At 39.2% G+C, this 15,129-nt stretch overlaps 1 protein-coding gene across 2 annotated transcripts in view; it reads left to right on the top strand.

The window, feature by feature from the left end:
* TFAP2D (transcription factor AP-2 delta) overlaps positions 1 to 15,129 on the top strand; it is a 48,295-nt gene that overhangs the window by 11,494 nt on the left and 21,672 nt on the right. For both annotated transcript variants that reach the window (XM_056487672.1, XM_056487670.1), the window contains 2 exons: positions 5,718 to 5,883; positions 8,769 to 8,887. In XM_056487672.1, coding sequence (XP_056343647.1) covers positions 5,718 to 5,883; positions 8,769 to 8,887 — 285 coding nt within the window. The remainder of the gene's footprint in view (positions 1 to 5,717; positions 5,884 to 8,768; positions 8,888 to 15,129) is intronic.

Genomic DNA, 15,129 nt, shown 5'->3' with positions numbered 1-15,129 from the left:
CTTCATATCCTTAAAAACGTGGTGTAGGTAAAAGGCTGGTCTTAGAAGCTGCTGGTGATACCCTCCCTCTTACTGAGTCTCTTGGTTTATATTTAAAAATTCCTCATGTTCTGTGCATGCAGGCATGTCTTTGCTTTCTTGGCATGAATGTTGTAGTAAGGGACATCTTGGAATTGTTTCTGTTAGTGGCATGAGTTGGTTTTATGTGGCTACCAACAAGATGCATAGTTTGTTAACTTAAATGAGATTGAAAGAATAACTGTGAAAAAAAACAACCCCGTGCTTTTTATTTTTCATGACAAACGTAAATTAATTTTAGAGTTTTGAATATTTAGCTGCTGATATTAATGACTGGGTCATGTAAGGATAATTTGGAGAAAATTTTAAATTGCTTATAGACCTCTTGGAACTGAAAATGGGATTGTACAGTACTGACAAAATCTGTACTGGTAGCTGCTTGCTTACATTTGTTACATGATAAGGGGAAAAAGGTAAGGAGAGGCAAATTCTTATGTCTTTATTTTGTAACGTTCTCTAAACTTGCCAGAATTTCAGCATAGGACAGAAAATAAACTATAAGCTGGAGGTTCCCACAAACAGCACCTGTAGATATAAATAATAGACTAATAAAAAGCATAGCATGCTATTAATATTTTATATAAGATCAATCTGTTGACATTCAGGCATGTTTATACTTAATAATGTACACAAGTACACAAGCATCTATATCCTGAAAAACAAAATAAACAGCACTTCTGCACTGTTGTCACCAGTGTATTATGATGTTTCCTTACACAGGTGCATGACATTTCCAGGTGAATGTCTTGGAGAAAGGAAATATGTTGTATTGAATGAATATTAAACACTCATGATATTCAAGCTGTTACAATTAACAGATAAAAATTTACCTTGAAGAGTGTAAGGATGTAGAAAATTACAGACCCACATTTGAAAAAAAATTATATAAAAACATCGATGGATATTTGTCTCATTTCTGATAAAACAAAAACACTGTTTATGAAAAGTATAAAAATATTTGAAGATATTTGTTTTATCAATGACAGGATGCACAAGTATTTTACTCTGATAGTGTAAGGGAGCCTTGCATTTCAGCAGGTGCCTGAGTAACTAAATCAGAATAAACACCACACTCCAGCCACCCTATTGTTCTCCTCATCTGTACAAAGGGAACCTGCAACCAGACCAGAGCCAGCTCTCCTTGCCACGTGTGTTATTGGGATTTTCACTGTGTTGACAAGATGGGGGGGTTAGAGCATGGCTCTGCTCTCCCTGCTGTCATCCCCACAACCCATCATCAGCTCGTGTTGGCATTTTGTACAGACCTGTGCTATTTGATGCAGAGACAGGAATAAGAGTGGGAAAATGCTCTCCCAATGTTTGCTCTGACCACCCTTTCCAATATCACATAGCCTAACTTTTGTTTGTTCCAGGCTTAGGAAACAAAGCAAAAGCACAGTTCTTGTGAAGGAGGACACTGTGTTGAGCATGAACCAGTCAGTTAGGAGGAAAAGGGCTCTCAAAGTAAACTAATAAAAACTGTCTTAGTCTTTTGTCATTCCCTTCCCTTAGGCCACTTGAAAATAATAATAGATTAGAATTATAGAACATTTTGTGTTGAAAGAGACCTCTAAAGGTCATTTAGTCCAACCCTTTGCAATGAACAGGAACACCTTTAACTACATCAGGTTATATATAATCTCTGGTGATTTGGGGATTCAGTACACAACAGTGTTGGTCCTTGCTCTCTCACCTAGACGAGGTCAGCTGCACAAAGCATCTTTCTTTCCCATCCATTTTTATCTTGTGACCAATTGTATTTATTGAAATCCACACGAAAATGACAGATCAGAGGCTAAAACTCTGTCGTGAATAAAGAAGTAATTGAGTAGAGATGGATGAGAGAGAAGCCTTAAGGAAGGGATTGAATGCCTGAAATCTTCCCTTCTTTATTTTTTTCCGTAATCTGTCAGTTGCAATACAAACCATAATTCTCCCTTTTTCTAAATCTTGTCCTGCCTGTGTTTCTAAACCTCTGTGGCTGAAAGAGCACAACCATCACCGTTTACAGTCATCTCCAAAGTATTATCTTATAGCAACAGATGAAGTCAGATCAGACCACACAATCACTTCCTGATGGGAATAAACAGTTATCCTAAAAAGTGTCTTCTTGAAAATTTCACGTGGTACTCAGAGCACAGAATTGCTGAGGCAATCAGCTGGGTGATCCTACCAGTTATCCCACTGTCTGCCCGCTCCCCTTTTCCTTTTTCTGGCTCTGCTGTAGGATGAATGCCTTGGATAACGAGTCAGGGTGCAGGGGCTGCAGTTTTCCCTCCTTCAGATACACTTGTGGGCACATTACTTTGGTGTTCCTGCATGTGAGGCTCTTCATTTGATGAGCTGAGGTGGTCTTATGTGTCCTGGCACCAGAAGTTAGCCTGTAAAGATTTCCAAAGCCAGTAAAAACTGCTGAGAGGAAAAGGGATCTCCAGGCTGAATCACTAGACTCACAAAAAGCATTATTTCTGCACTGTTTTTTGAGGCATTATTTCTGCTTCTTCTGCTGCTATCTTAGCATCCCACTTCTCAAATACTCTGTTATGACAAGATTGTCTCAACAATTAAGTGAGGATTGACTTTTCCAGCAGCACCTACAGTGGCATTGTGTTGATGGGTAAAAACACTGGTTGTTGCCACTGCTGTTTAGTTCACCTTAAAACATATCTTGTGGTCTTCATGTTAAGCTGCTTTGCAAAATCATTTGTCTACTCTAACACATGATCTGAAGGAAGGAAAGACTATTCCAAAGCATGTGTTTGACAAGAAACTTAATCCTTCATCTTCCTGTGTGGCTGCCCTTCTCTTTTGTCCTCTCTTTCCTCTATGCTTTTTTCTATTTACCACGTGGTGTAAAGGCCAGGGCTTCACCCATCTCCTCTCCAAGGTGGAGTTCATGGTAGGAAATTCATGCCTTCAGAAATGCACACAGTTTGTGACAAAGACATATCTTCATCTAGAAAGCACCACACTGCTCTCTGTTGCTGTGTCAATGAATAATTAATAGAGTGAAATAATTATGTGCAATAGATTTTACCTTCTTGTAAATTTGTTACTTGTTCCCCATGTTTCTGGAAAGCAAATGACCTAGACTTGCTGATTTCTTTTACTTTTAAGCCACACCTGGTTTACCTGGAATTGCTACATTGCTTAGACATGATACTTGAAAATATTTCAGACTATAAGCAACTTTCTACTAAATAGTAATAAGAAGTGTTCCAGTAAGTTCTGCTTAGGGTAGGAGCAGCTGCAGGGTAACAGGTTTTTGGATTAAAGGAACAATTATTTATCTGGCATAAAGGGTGCACATACTGGCTTAACCTGGCAAGAAGATGAACTTTCATTTGACACTGATTTCAGTACAGTCTCACTCGTTATAAAATCTAGAGACTCGTTGAAGTAAATAAATATGTACACAGTGCTACTGTTTTCTTGACACTTATATATATGTACACGTGTGCATGTGCATTGTGTGGCAGATGCCAAACACACAGATCTACCCAGTGTGAACACTCTTCACAAATGTACCTGACAGACCAGAAGTTTGAAAACGTTGCTAGAAAATATTTACAGGTTTCTGGGGAAAAAAAAAAAAGAAAAAGAAAATCCACCAAAGAAAACCCAAACACACCAAAACAACACAGACCCAAAATTATTTCAGGCGTGTGGCGTCAGATTTCTGTGTTTGAGCGTCTGGGCTCGTTAATTGTAGCTTTGAGCTGTGCAAAAATGTGCATCAGTGCCCTTGATGTGCCTATATTTTGGTGATGCACGAATTGTCTCTATATCCTGTCTAAGAAGTGGACACTAATATCTGCCCTGGAACATAATTAGAAGTCACAAAATACCCTGCTGAACTGAGTCAGGATCTTACCCGTCTGGGATTGATACCAAGAGATGTTCTTTTCTGGTGTTGCTGTCAGCACAAATGTTTAAATATACCTTCAAGAGCTGAAATATTTGGAAAGAAATTCTGTTTGCCTTATGTAAGCAAGCAATAGTCTGCATTTAATGAAGGTTCATCCTTCAGTCTGTCTCTGTGAGAAGTAGAACAGAGTCACCTTAATTTTAAGAACTGCACATGTAAATTGATAAAGAAAAAAGTGTAGGAGCTTGCCTAAAGTGAGCTTTTAATCTCCTATTCTATTCTATTCTATTCTATTCTATTCTATTCTATTCTATTCTATTCTATTCTATTCTATTCTATTCTATTCTATTCTATTCTATTCTATTCTATTCTATTCTATTCTATTCTATTCTATTCTATTCTATTCTATTCTATTCTATTCTATTCTATTCTATCCTGTCCTATCCTACCCTATCCTGTCCTGTCCTATCCTATCCTGTCCTATCCTACCCTATCCTATTATATTCTCATTATAGAATTTAGGTTAGAAGCTAAAATTTTTAAGCACAACAAAGTGAGCTTTTGTAGTTAAAAAAGATTAAGGTGTTCACAGGGAAAAAAGAAATTATCAGGGTATCTTAAAAGATGCAGTATGTTTCCTTTAAGCATGAGTGATGATCATAGATTAATTCTGCTCTAAGAAGGTCTTCATGTCATCATCCTCACATAAACCATCTGAACTCCTTCCAGTAGTGCATTGAATTATATGATATTTTGTATCACTGTCATATGCAGCTCATTCTTTTTTTTTACTCATCTTTCCCTCAGGGAATAATAGTGCATGCAGTGCTAGGATTCACTTCTTACACAGATTTTTTTTGTTGTAGTCAGGTTGAAGAATGCAGGACAAAGAAAAGTGTTTTGTGCTTAATTATAAAATATGTGTAAATCCTTAAGATTATTTCTTTTTTTTTTTTTTTTTCTCTGGGAGTTTGTTCTACTCTCTTGGATCAGTTGCAGAGAAAGTTTTCTCTCTTTCTCTCTCATATTAACTTGAAGTTAAAAGCTCAGTTTTGCCTGAGGAGTTATTGATCACAGTCTTGACTGAAAGATTTGGTGATCATTCAGCAGTTTTTGACCCAGGCCAAGTAATTGCCACTCTCAAGAAATAAACAATTGCAGAGCTAACCTGAGATAAACTGATGTAACTCAATAGATTTCAATCGTTAATATTGGCTGAGGATTTGACCTAACTTTGGAAGGAATTTATGAGTTCAAAGGTGTGTAAAGCTATTCTTGCTGCAAATCACTCCAAACCCATAGTGTTCCTGCATCTTTGTAATCCTAAATACAGCTGTGAGAGTTAAATTTCATATTTCACATTCCAACCAATGCCCTAATATTTTCACAAGCTGTTTTTTTTAATTGTGAGTGAGGGTTCAATCTTACTTTTTAATCACACTAGATTGTGTTATTGTGTTATTAGTGATAATCACTAATTCTTTCAGAGGATGAAATCAAATTATATCAAATAACCACAACAAGACATTTTGACTGTAAAGCTTTTGAGATCTAATAATTCACTGTTCCCACACCAAAATTCCAACACATCCATTTTTCTCAAAACAATAACATTACAGAAAGCCAAACAACGCACACACACCCTAAGAAAAACCAAACCCAAACAAAAAACCAGCCACAAGAGAACCACAGAATTGCTCTTCATGGTTGAATTTATCAAAACACAGATGAGGAATTTTCCCTCACTATAATATTTCCTTTTTTTTTGTAGGTGGCACCTGTGTAGTCAACCCCACAGACCTGTTCTGCTCCGTCCCTGGTCGCTTGTCTCTGCTCAGCTCCACTTCCAAGTACAAAGTGACCATTGCAGAGGTGAAGAGGCGCCTTTCACCACCAGAGTGCCTCAATGCTTCCCTCCTCGGAGGTATTTTGAGAAGGTAAGTTGAAGGTGAGGATAACAGCTCACAGGCAATGCTGTAATTGCTGTATTAAAAAAAAAAATTCAACAGATAGGCTTTTTTATTTTTCCCTGCTTGGATAGCTGGTCGTACTTAGGGTGAACAGAAGGGGATGGATCAGGAGGGAGCACTGGGGAATTTTCAGTAAGTTAGCAAGTTTGCATCTTTCAGCAAACTGATTTTTTGTTTGCCTCCTCTGTTGAATTACTCATCAGACATGGATAGACGTTGCTTTGACTGAAAGAAAAAGAAAAACTTTCTTTAATTTTTTTTTAAAAAGAAAATTTAATGTGTGGAAAATGTTTGCTTGTAATAGCTTAAAACAATTGATAAACTTCATTATTAAGCTTGCATATTTTTACCATCTTGCTTAACATATTCTCCTAAGGTCTATCTCTGCACTGCTCATAGCCTTATTGCTTCTTGTCCTTGCATCTTCAACATTCTTGCATTTCTCCATCCTGAGATTTGCTTTCACACAGTTTTCTGAGAGTTTTATACCTTTTCTATTTCCCACAACAGAGCTGCAAATCTAAATTCCTGCTGAGAAACTATCTCAAAGCGAATTGTTTTACAATAGTTACAGCCCTCACTCAACAAAAAAATAAACCACTGAGGTGTAGGGATTTTTCTTCCTTTCTCTGCATGTTTTTTTTTGGGGGGGCAGGAAAAAGGCAGAATAAGCTGGTTTTACTTTTCTCGTTGTGAGATACTTGGGGAGAAGCGAATATTTAGGTGAAGTTCTGCCTCTGACCCTTCACTGAGCAGAGCAGACAACTGCAGAGAGCAGGAGCAGAAAGGAGGAAAGGAGCAGAAAGGAGGAAAGGAGCAGACTGTGCCTCACATTGCAAGAGGGAAACCAGGAGGCAGCTGTAATTCAGGCAGGCACATCCAAGTGATGGTGTCCCGAGGCTCCAGCTCAGGTGGCACCAGCTGCCTGAGCCCCCTTTGATCACAGCCTGCTGCAAAGTCATTCCCCTGCTGCCACTGACGGCCACACTGATCCTGGTGCTGCTGCTGAAAGTCATTTCAACCAGCCTGAGACGTGCAGGCACTCAAGAGCTGTCTCCAGACATTGGGGAATGGTGACTGTGCACCATAAATTGTTGTCAAGGTGTAAGTCCTGTTTAACGCCTCTGTGAGCGTTGAAATACAAAATCTACACCCACCAAAGTTTTCCCCCCTATTTGCTTCATCCTGGAGAAACCTTCAGCTAATTTTCATTTTAAATACTCACGCTGCAGATTTCATCAATACAGTGCAAGCTATTATGGATTCAAGGGCATTGACTTGAATGTGGGGGCTCACTTCTCTGTTAAAATGCTTGAATGATGCCCACAGGTTTTTTGACCCAGACCAAATATCTCCACTCCTAAATTAACCCTGGGCATGGTTCAGGAGTTTGCAAAAGCCAGGGACTCCTCCCTGTCTGCAGTTTGGATGTGCTAATTCTGTTTTATGAATCAGTGAGAGGAATTTGATTCCAAGATTTGGTCAGTTTGTAACTGAGGGTTTCACAGCTACAGAACAGGCTCAAACACTCTGTATTTGACCAGGAAAGATGCAGGAAAACAAAAGCTCGTTGATTGCTTGCCTGAGACCTTGAAGGCTTGTTTTTGCAACCTGTCAACAGTCACTGGTTACTTATTTTCCCAAATAGCTTGCCTTGGGAATAAAGTGCTCTTCTGAATAAAGAAAAAAATCTTTTTGGAAGATATTTTCTGACAAACAGTGTGGGTAAAAGTTCTGGTATTTTTTAATGCATAAAAACAGACATCCAAATGGTGATTTTCTGTGTTTGCTTCCTTCCTCTGCCTGGAGGAACCTGAACATGAACCTCAAAATGTAGTTAATTATTTTTACTATTCAGTGATTACTTTTTCTAAGCTGAGGACCCCTCAATCTTGTTTGGGGCTAATTATGTATTACTTGTACAAAAAGCAAAGGTGTAGACTCTTGTCTCATTAATGGACAGGTCATTCATTTGGAATGGGAGATATCAGGGCTCCAATCACTGTTTTATTAACTGTTTCAGCATTTTCAGCATTCAGCTGTCAGCTGGCTGCTGCAGCTGTTTGAAAGATACAGGTTAAAATTCCCTCAGGCTGAGGAAGAATTTGAACCTGCATCTGCTGCATAAGTGGATTTGTCTCGAATCCAAACACTGAGGTGCTGCAGAAAAGCAGCTGGGACACACCAGGACCCATTTTGTGAGAACAAAGGGATGTAGGTGTTTGGCACAGGGGCACAGATAACCAATGATGGCAGAGATTTTAGCTTCAGCATTTCCTATTGCCTTGGCCTTCCTACCTGTGAGTTTTGGGGTTTGTAGACAACATTTCTGAGTACCTAGGTCTCTACATAGATTGTAGTTAGAGCTGGGGTCCACACAGACATCTACATTCAAGTAGGTATCTGGCTTCCTTTATTAGCCAGATGAACCAGATGAGTAAAGTTCACTCACTGTGGATATCTGTTTAATCTAATTCTAGAAGGTCTCTCTAATTTGTCTTTGGAGCCTGATAAAATCAGATATAAGTGTTGGCTCTGTCAATATTTATATTCAGGTGCCATGCCCAAATAGGACACAGGTCTCCACTAGGAGGAAAGCTGTCTGAAGATCTGATATCCCCATGACAGGCATTTAAATCTGACTCTGCCAAGGAACCAATGTTAAGGAATCACCTAGAGCAAGCAGGACATTAAGAACAGAGCTCTGAAATATTTCCCATTGATGTCACTACTGCAGGCATTACCCCACATATTTGTCAAAGAAATGGGTACAGTTTCTAGGCTTATATGAACATGGGGGAAAGGTGCAGAATAATGACAAGTATCTCTTTCCTGCTGTTCTCTCATGACAGAGCAAAATCCAAGAACGGAGGACGCTGCTTGAGAGAAAAATTAGACAGACTTGGATTGAATTTGCCTGCAGGAAGAAGAAAAGCAGCAAATGTCACACTCCTGACTTCCCTGGTAGAAGGTAGGGTCTCTAATATTGCAATATAATATAGCCATAATTAAAACGTTTCATGGCATGCAACCCTTTTCAGCCACAGGGTTAAATTCCATAATCTTTATTTTGTATAAAGAGACCTGACTTGCCTAAAGCCATAGACAGAGTGAGTGGCAAAGTGGAAGTTTACTCTGAGATATCTTGGCCCCCAGCAAGTGTCTTGGTCCTGCAGTTTCCTCAGCATTGATTTATGCTTACAATCAATCATCTGAGTGTTCTTGTGAAAGAGATGAATGTCTTATACCAACTCTATAAGTAGGTTTGTTTATCCTACTTTTTTTTCCCCCCTCTCTTTTAACTTGTGAATTTCTTGGAGCTGGTCCAAAAATGTGATGATATTTTTTTTCCTCCCATAAGAAAGCATAATATTTAGACAAGCCTTTTCCCCACACACATAAATGAATGAAATCTGTTTTCAGATAATATCTAGACAGGCTCAGGAGATACTTTCTTGGCCTTTATTTGTTGTTTAAATATCATTCTCCAAATACTGCCGGGCTCTTCAAACCTTCAGCTGGGAGATGCAGGTTCAAACCCCTCAGGCAAAGGGAAGAAACTCTACCTGCATCTCTTCTGTTCTGGGTGAATCCACTAAGTACCCAGTTTGTTGTCTGGCTGTGAGTAGCAGCTCTGGGAATTCCAGATCTCTCCTCCTTGATGCTGAGAGAACTCAGCTCATCCTAAAGGTCAATACCTTCTACAATCATAGCCTGAAAGGTCCATACAGATCTAGGCAAGTAGGCTGAGGTCTCAGCACATATTAGCACAGAATTACAGAAGGATTGAGGCTGGAAGACACCCCTGGTGATCTCCTGGGCCAATCCTCCTGCTCAAAGCAGGGTCAATTAAGAACCTGCACAGGACTTTGTGAGTTTTTTATCTCAAAGGATGGAACTCTTCAAGGCAGAAGTAGCATTGAATCCTCAGCACTGGAGGTTTTCAGCATCTATGACAAGGGACTGAGATGTTTCAGGGGTCACTGAGCACAAGGAAATTCAGTGGGGCTGCTCTGAAGTACAGGTGTGTCCATATCACATCTCCTTGCAAGAGAAAGCTCTCATGGAGTTACAGCCTAGGAAAAGGCACCAAGGTAGAGGAGCAAGGGTTGTTCCCACCTTCAGGCATCTCAGGTCAGGGAAGAACGAACACAGCTGGGTTTTTTTAGTAAACAGAGCAATGGCTTTAAGCTGAAATTAGGAAGAAATTCTTCCCTGTGAGGGCGCTGAGCCCCTGGCACAGATTGCCCAGAGAAGCTGTGGCTGCCCCATCCCTGGAAGTGTCCAGGCCAGGCTGGGCTTGGGACAAACTGAGATAGTGGAAGGTGTCCCTGCCCATGACAGGGTGTGGAGGTGGAGGATCTTTAAGGTTTCTTCCAACCCAAACCATTCCATGATTCTGGGATTCTATGTTGCCAATTATTCATTCATCAGAAGAGACTGAGGGGGAGGTACCTGTCTGACAACTGCAGCCCTGGGGTTGGTGGCTGAGTGCCTTCAGTGCAAGTCAGGGTTGGGTTCCTGCTCCCAGGAATGGAGCTGTGCCCATCTCCCTGCCCTTTATCCAAAGCCTGGAGCAAACCTGGTGTCAAGCCTATGGTGCTGCTCCTGTTCATGAGCTGCCTTGCTGTGAGTCTAAAGACAAACACTGATGTGCCTGAGCTCACTTTGGCAGAGATCATTTTCCTGGATATGCTAATTATGAATTCTATCCAATGGAATTTTTGGGAATGGCACCATCAGGTTAACATTCCAACAGAAAAATAAGTGAAGTTCATTTCCTATCTGTATAACCAATTCTGGGTCAAACTTGGCAAACTTGGCAGTGCTCATTGAATTCTTGGTGGTATAACTGTTCTTACTTTGGACATTCAGATATTCTTTCCAGGTTGAACAACTTACAGCAATTTTTTTTTTTTTTCAAAGAAAACCATCCTTCAATAGTTCCTGCTGCTAGAGGAGGCAGAAATGGAAGGGCACAGGCTTATTCTGGGATTTAGAGGATCCAGAGAGAAAGCAACATGAGTTTTTTTCTGTGTGATAGCAATACAGAAATTGAAATAATAATAATTTGTTAGTTTTAGTAAATCTCTAAAATATCAGGTACACTCTGTGTACCTCTCATAACAACCCAGGGTTATGTCACTCTTGACTTCTTTAGATGGTTCTAAATTTATTATTACTAAAAGTCCTCACAGTCTTCAATATATTGAGGTTTTAATATCTCTTTAAGGTAAAAGCATGGCCAACTTCTTGAATATCTATGTGATGTAAGATAAGGCAAAATTAATTGCATGATTCTTGTGGTTATTGACTAAAACCAAGTCAAAAATCTCTGCCATGACTAATACTTCTTTTCCTCTAAAATATACTGAAATCATTGAGTTTTGGGGAGTCTCTTAATCTCCAGGACAAACTGCAATTTATTTCTAGGCTGTGGCTGTCACATGAAGGTCCAGATTTTATGAAAATTATTTTTTGGCCTCCTGTTTCCTGCTAGTTTTTCCTTTTGGAGTTCTGCTTTGTTGCAGGATGTTGGTTCGATCAGGTCACATCTTTAGAGTCTTTGGAATTGTTTGACAGATCAGTTCTGCTCTCTTTGTCTTCCACATAAGTGGGAGTGGAAAGGCAGGCAGGGAGAATGAAGTCAGTGTTGCAGGAGTCTCCTGAGCATTTGGGGACATCTCTGTGTAACCTGCAGGTGAGGGATGCCCTCTAGTGCCTGGACGAGATGGAGGGAAAGGTCATTTTTCTTACGAGCTCCAAAGGGAAAATTCCTACATATTAGCTGGAAAATAAAGGCTCCTGGAATAAATAGTGGTATTTCCAAAGCTAAGCTTTACTGTGGGCTCCAAAGAGTCAAAAGCTTCTCCAGTGGGAGTAAGGAAGGATGTGAAAAGAGGGGAGATGTCCTCTTCTGTTTGAATGGGTCACTTAGAAAACATAAATGCCATTGCAGATGCAGGTAAAAACAGTGCATGAATGATTTAAAACCATCAGATAAAAATATAAATAAAAATTCTAGAGTTTGTTTTCCTGTCAAACCTGATTAAGACACTAAATTTCCTAGACACAGAATTAATGACATTCATCATTTGGGGACCAAAACTCTTGAGAAAAATAGGTCAATGGTTTCTTTTTTCATCGTGCTCTCAACTATCACACTTCTCCCCCACCAGCCTTTGTTTAAACATCCTTCCACTTGTTCCACCTCCCTTCTCACCCCACAAATAGAATAAACTTGCCTGTCCCTCCTCCCCCTGAGTACCATTTCTGCTGGGTAGAGCATCCGGAGGAGGCACAGCCGAGGAGAGAGTGGGAGGTTCAGCTGCTGAGTGTCCCTCTCCTGGGGACACAGCTCCTGCCTTTGCTGTGCTCAGGGGCAGCTCTCACTCCTGCTGGGACCCTCACTCTGCCCCTTGCACCTGCCCACAGAAACCTTTGGAGCACAGGCACAGCCCCCACCAGAGCTGTCCCTGCCAGTGCTGCTCCAGCTGCTGTCCCTTTCCATCACGCAAAGATCTCTGGTCAATTGTCCAGAGAGAGAGGAGAGGCAGGAGCTGCAGAGATGTGTGCTGGGTGCAAGGAAAATCCAGGATTCCCAACATCTGCTCTTCGTCTCGGCAGGAGGAAAGAGCTGGGGCTGTCACACACGGGGAAATTTGGTTTTAGGTTGAATTTAAGATTGAAACAAGGCAACTAATATAAAAGTCAGGGGTTTTGGTGGTTTTTACCTTCATTGTGATTCCTACCCTGATGTAAATAACAACTAGGCAGAAGATGGGAAATCTTAGGTAAAAGAAAAAAGATCAGTTCATCCACATTTCTGATATTTACACATTTTCTCCCAAAGTAAATGTTTATCCAAACTGTGCTGTAGAAAAAGAAAAAACTTATTCTATGACATTTTGTATAAACTTATTTCCCCCACCAAGCAGACTTAATTCTACTGTAATCAAAGGGACACCTATTCACAAATAATTAAGCATATCACAGTACACTTATAAAAATCAAATCACCATTTGGTCCTGGTTTAAAATTGCATCTTTGCTCAACAATGAGATAGGAGAAATTATTCTGTGCAGTGTGTTCTCAAGTCCAAATTTTCATTTTTATTTAGAATTTGTTGTTATAATTCAGGATACCTTAAATGAGTAAATATGCATAGCTCTAACATGCATTTGCAGTATACATGAGCCATTTCCAGCAAAAAATATTTTCAAAAGTATTAAAAATTATTATAATTATTATTTCATTAAAAACAATAATGACATTTGCATCTATATTTTACCAATCTATATCCATGAATAGATAAGTAATTTTGGGGTTTTTTTTTCTCAAATGATTTTATATCACAATCACTATCCCAGCTCCAGACAGGTTTTATACTTTTGAATCATTTTCTCAGATCATCAGAACAGTTTAGTATAATTTTCTCAGCTCTAACAAATAATATAAACCATCTTTGTAGATATGAATCTGAATGTCAATTCACATTTTCATTTCCTTTTTTCTAACAGTAAGTGGAAACATTCCCATTTCAGTCACTTGGTTGTTGATCACATTAAATGAATGTCTACATTTCAACACAAAAAGCTCTGCTCTCTTGAAGAAACCAAAACTTTTCCAATGGCTAAATGTTTAAATTCTTTGCTGTCTACATTTCTTGTATTGTTACTGGGACTGACTGGGACCATGATGATGCTGTCTAGAGAATTGCAGTTCCCCCTGATGACAGCTTCAAAGAGTTTGGCTTTTATTTTCTCTCCATGCTGGAGTGAAGATAAACCTATCCAGTATTTTAACAGAATTTAGTTAAAAAGAAAAATCTGGTGCTCTTCTGAAATTGATTTACTCTGTAAGTCTTTATTTAAGGAAGATTAAAAGCATATCTGAAATAGACATTTTGAAACTACTCTACAGAAATGTAAAAGCTGTGGCTTAAATTTGTACCTTTTCTCACCCATGAAGAACTCTGGGATAGATGTTTCAAATACAAAGCAATCAGTCAACTCTATGCCTGTTCTTTCTTATTCTCTGTTAACTTATCACTGAAATCTATTTTGTTTTCACTGAAATCCATTTTGTTTCCACTGGAAATTATTTTACTTTTCTAGAAGCTGCAAACTAAGTGCTTCTCTTTTCAACTTAGAGATATTGATTGCTTGTTAACATCTTCATTCTTTTTAACAATACTGGTAATCATGTTTTAAAAATATCCAAAGAAAGCAGATGATTTTGACTATAATCTTCAATTTTTGCTGTAAAGTTGGTTACAGCTGCAGAGGTTGTATCTGGCTGGTATCAGCAAACAGAGTTCCTGGGAGTGGTGCTTGGATTTTGTCAGCACCTGAATAAACTGGGGCAGATAAACACACAGTAAAGAATTTTCTTGTGAAATCAAAAGGTATTTTTCCATAAAAACTCCAGTGGTAGAAGGAGAGACAATGATATCTCAAAAGGGAGAGAATGGAGTTGAAATAGAGGTCAGTGCTTGCAGTTTCTTATTCTTGTTTTCTTATTCATACTGTCCCTGGCACAGGACCACTGTTTCCATGGAACTTCTCCTCTTCCTTGGCTTAACCAAGCCTTGTTGAGGATGGGATTCATCTCCTCATCTTCATTGCATTTGCACCTTCTCATGTCAGATCATAGTAAATAGGGAGAAATCAGCACTTCTGGGTGTTGAATGATTTGATTTAATGATTAAATGAAGTTAAATTAATAATTAAACATTTTATTATGTTGCTCAGAACAGTTGTGGAATTTCCATAGTTGGAAACATTCAAGACTAGGCTTGGTAAAGCCTTGAATAATCTCATCTAAGGCAATGCTGGCAGCAGAAGGTGATTTCCTGAGTTCTTATCTAGACTTAATCTAGACTCCATAATTCCTCTGATTCCCTTTTGCCTTCTACTCTACTATTGGATGATACCTGCTTCAAGTGCTAGTTTGTCTCCATTGACTTGAAAGTATTAAGTCAGACATCAATATTGACATTTAATCTGATGAATTGTACTGCAGATATTCTCAAAGGGAGGAGTTACTTGTCCTGTATCCCTCCTGACAGCAGCAGCCTTTTGAACTTCAAAGAGCCAGAGTCCAATGCTTCTCCTGATGGCAATCAAACACACTGCTCTGAAAAAAAAAAGAAAAGTAAAGTGAAAAAACCACAACCCCTGAACTCTAAAATTATTCTGGAGCACATGTCTG

Source organism: Oenanthe melanoleuca, chromosome 3 (assembly GCF_029582105.1).
Source record: "Oenanthe melanoleuca isolate GR-GAL-2019-014 chromosome 3, OMel1.0, whole genome shotgun sequence".
Lineage (NCBI taxonomy): Eukaryota > Metazoa > Chordata > Aves > Passeriformes > Muscicapidae > Oenanthe > Oenanthe melanoleuca.
Note: the sequence above shows the minus strand (reverse complement) of the source record. Positions and strands in the feature narration are given on the sequence as shown.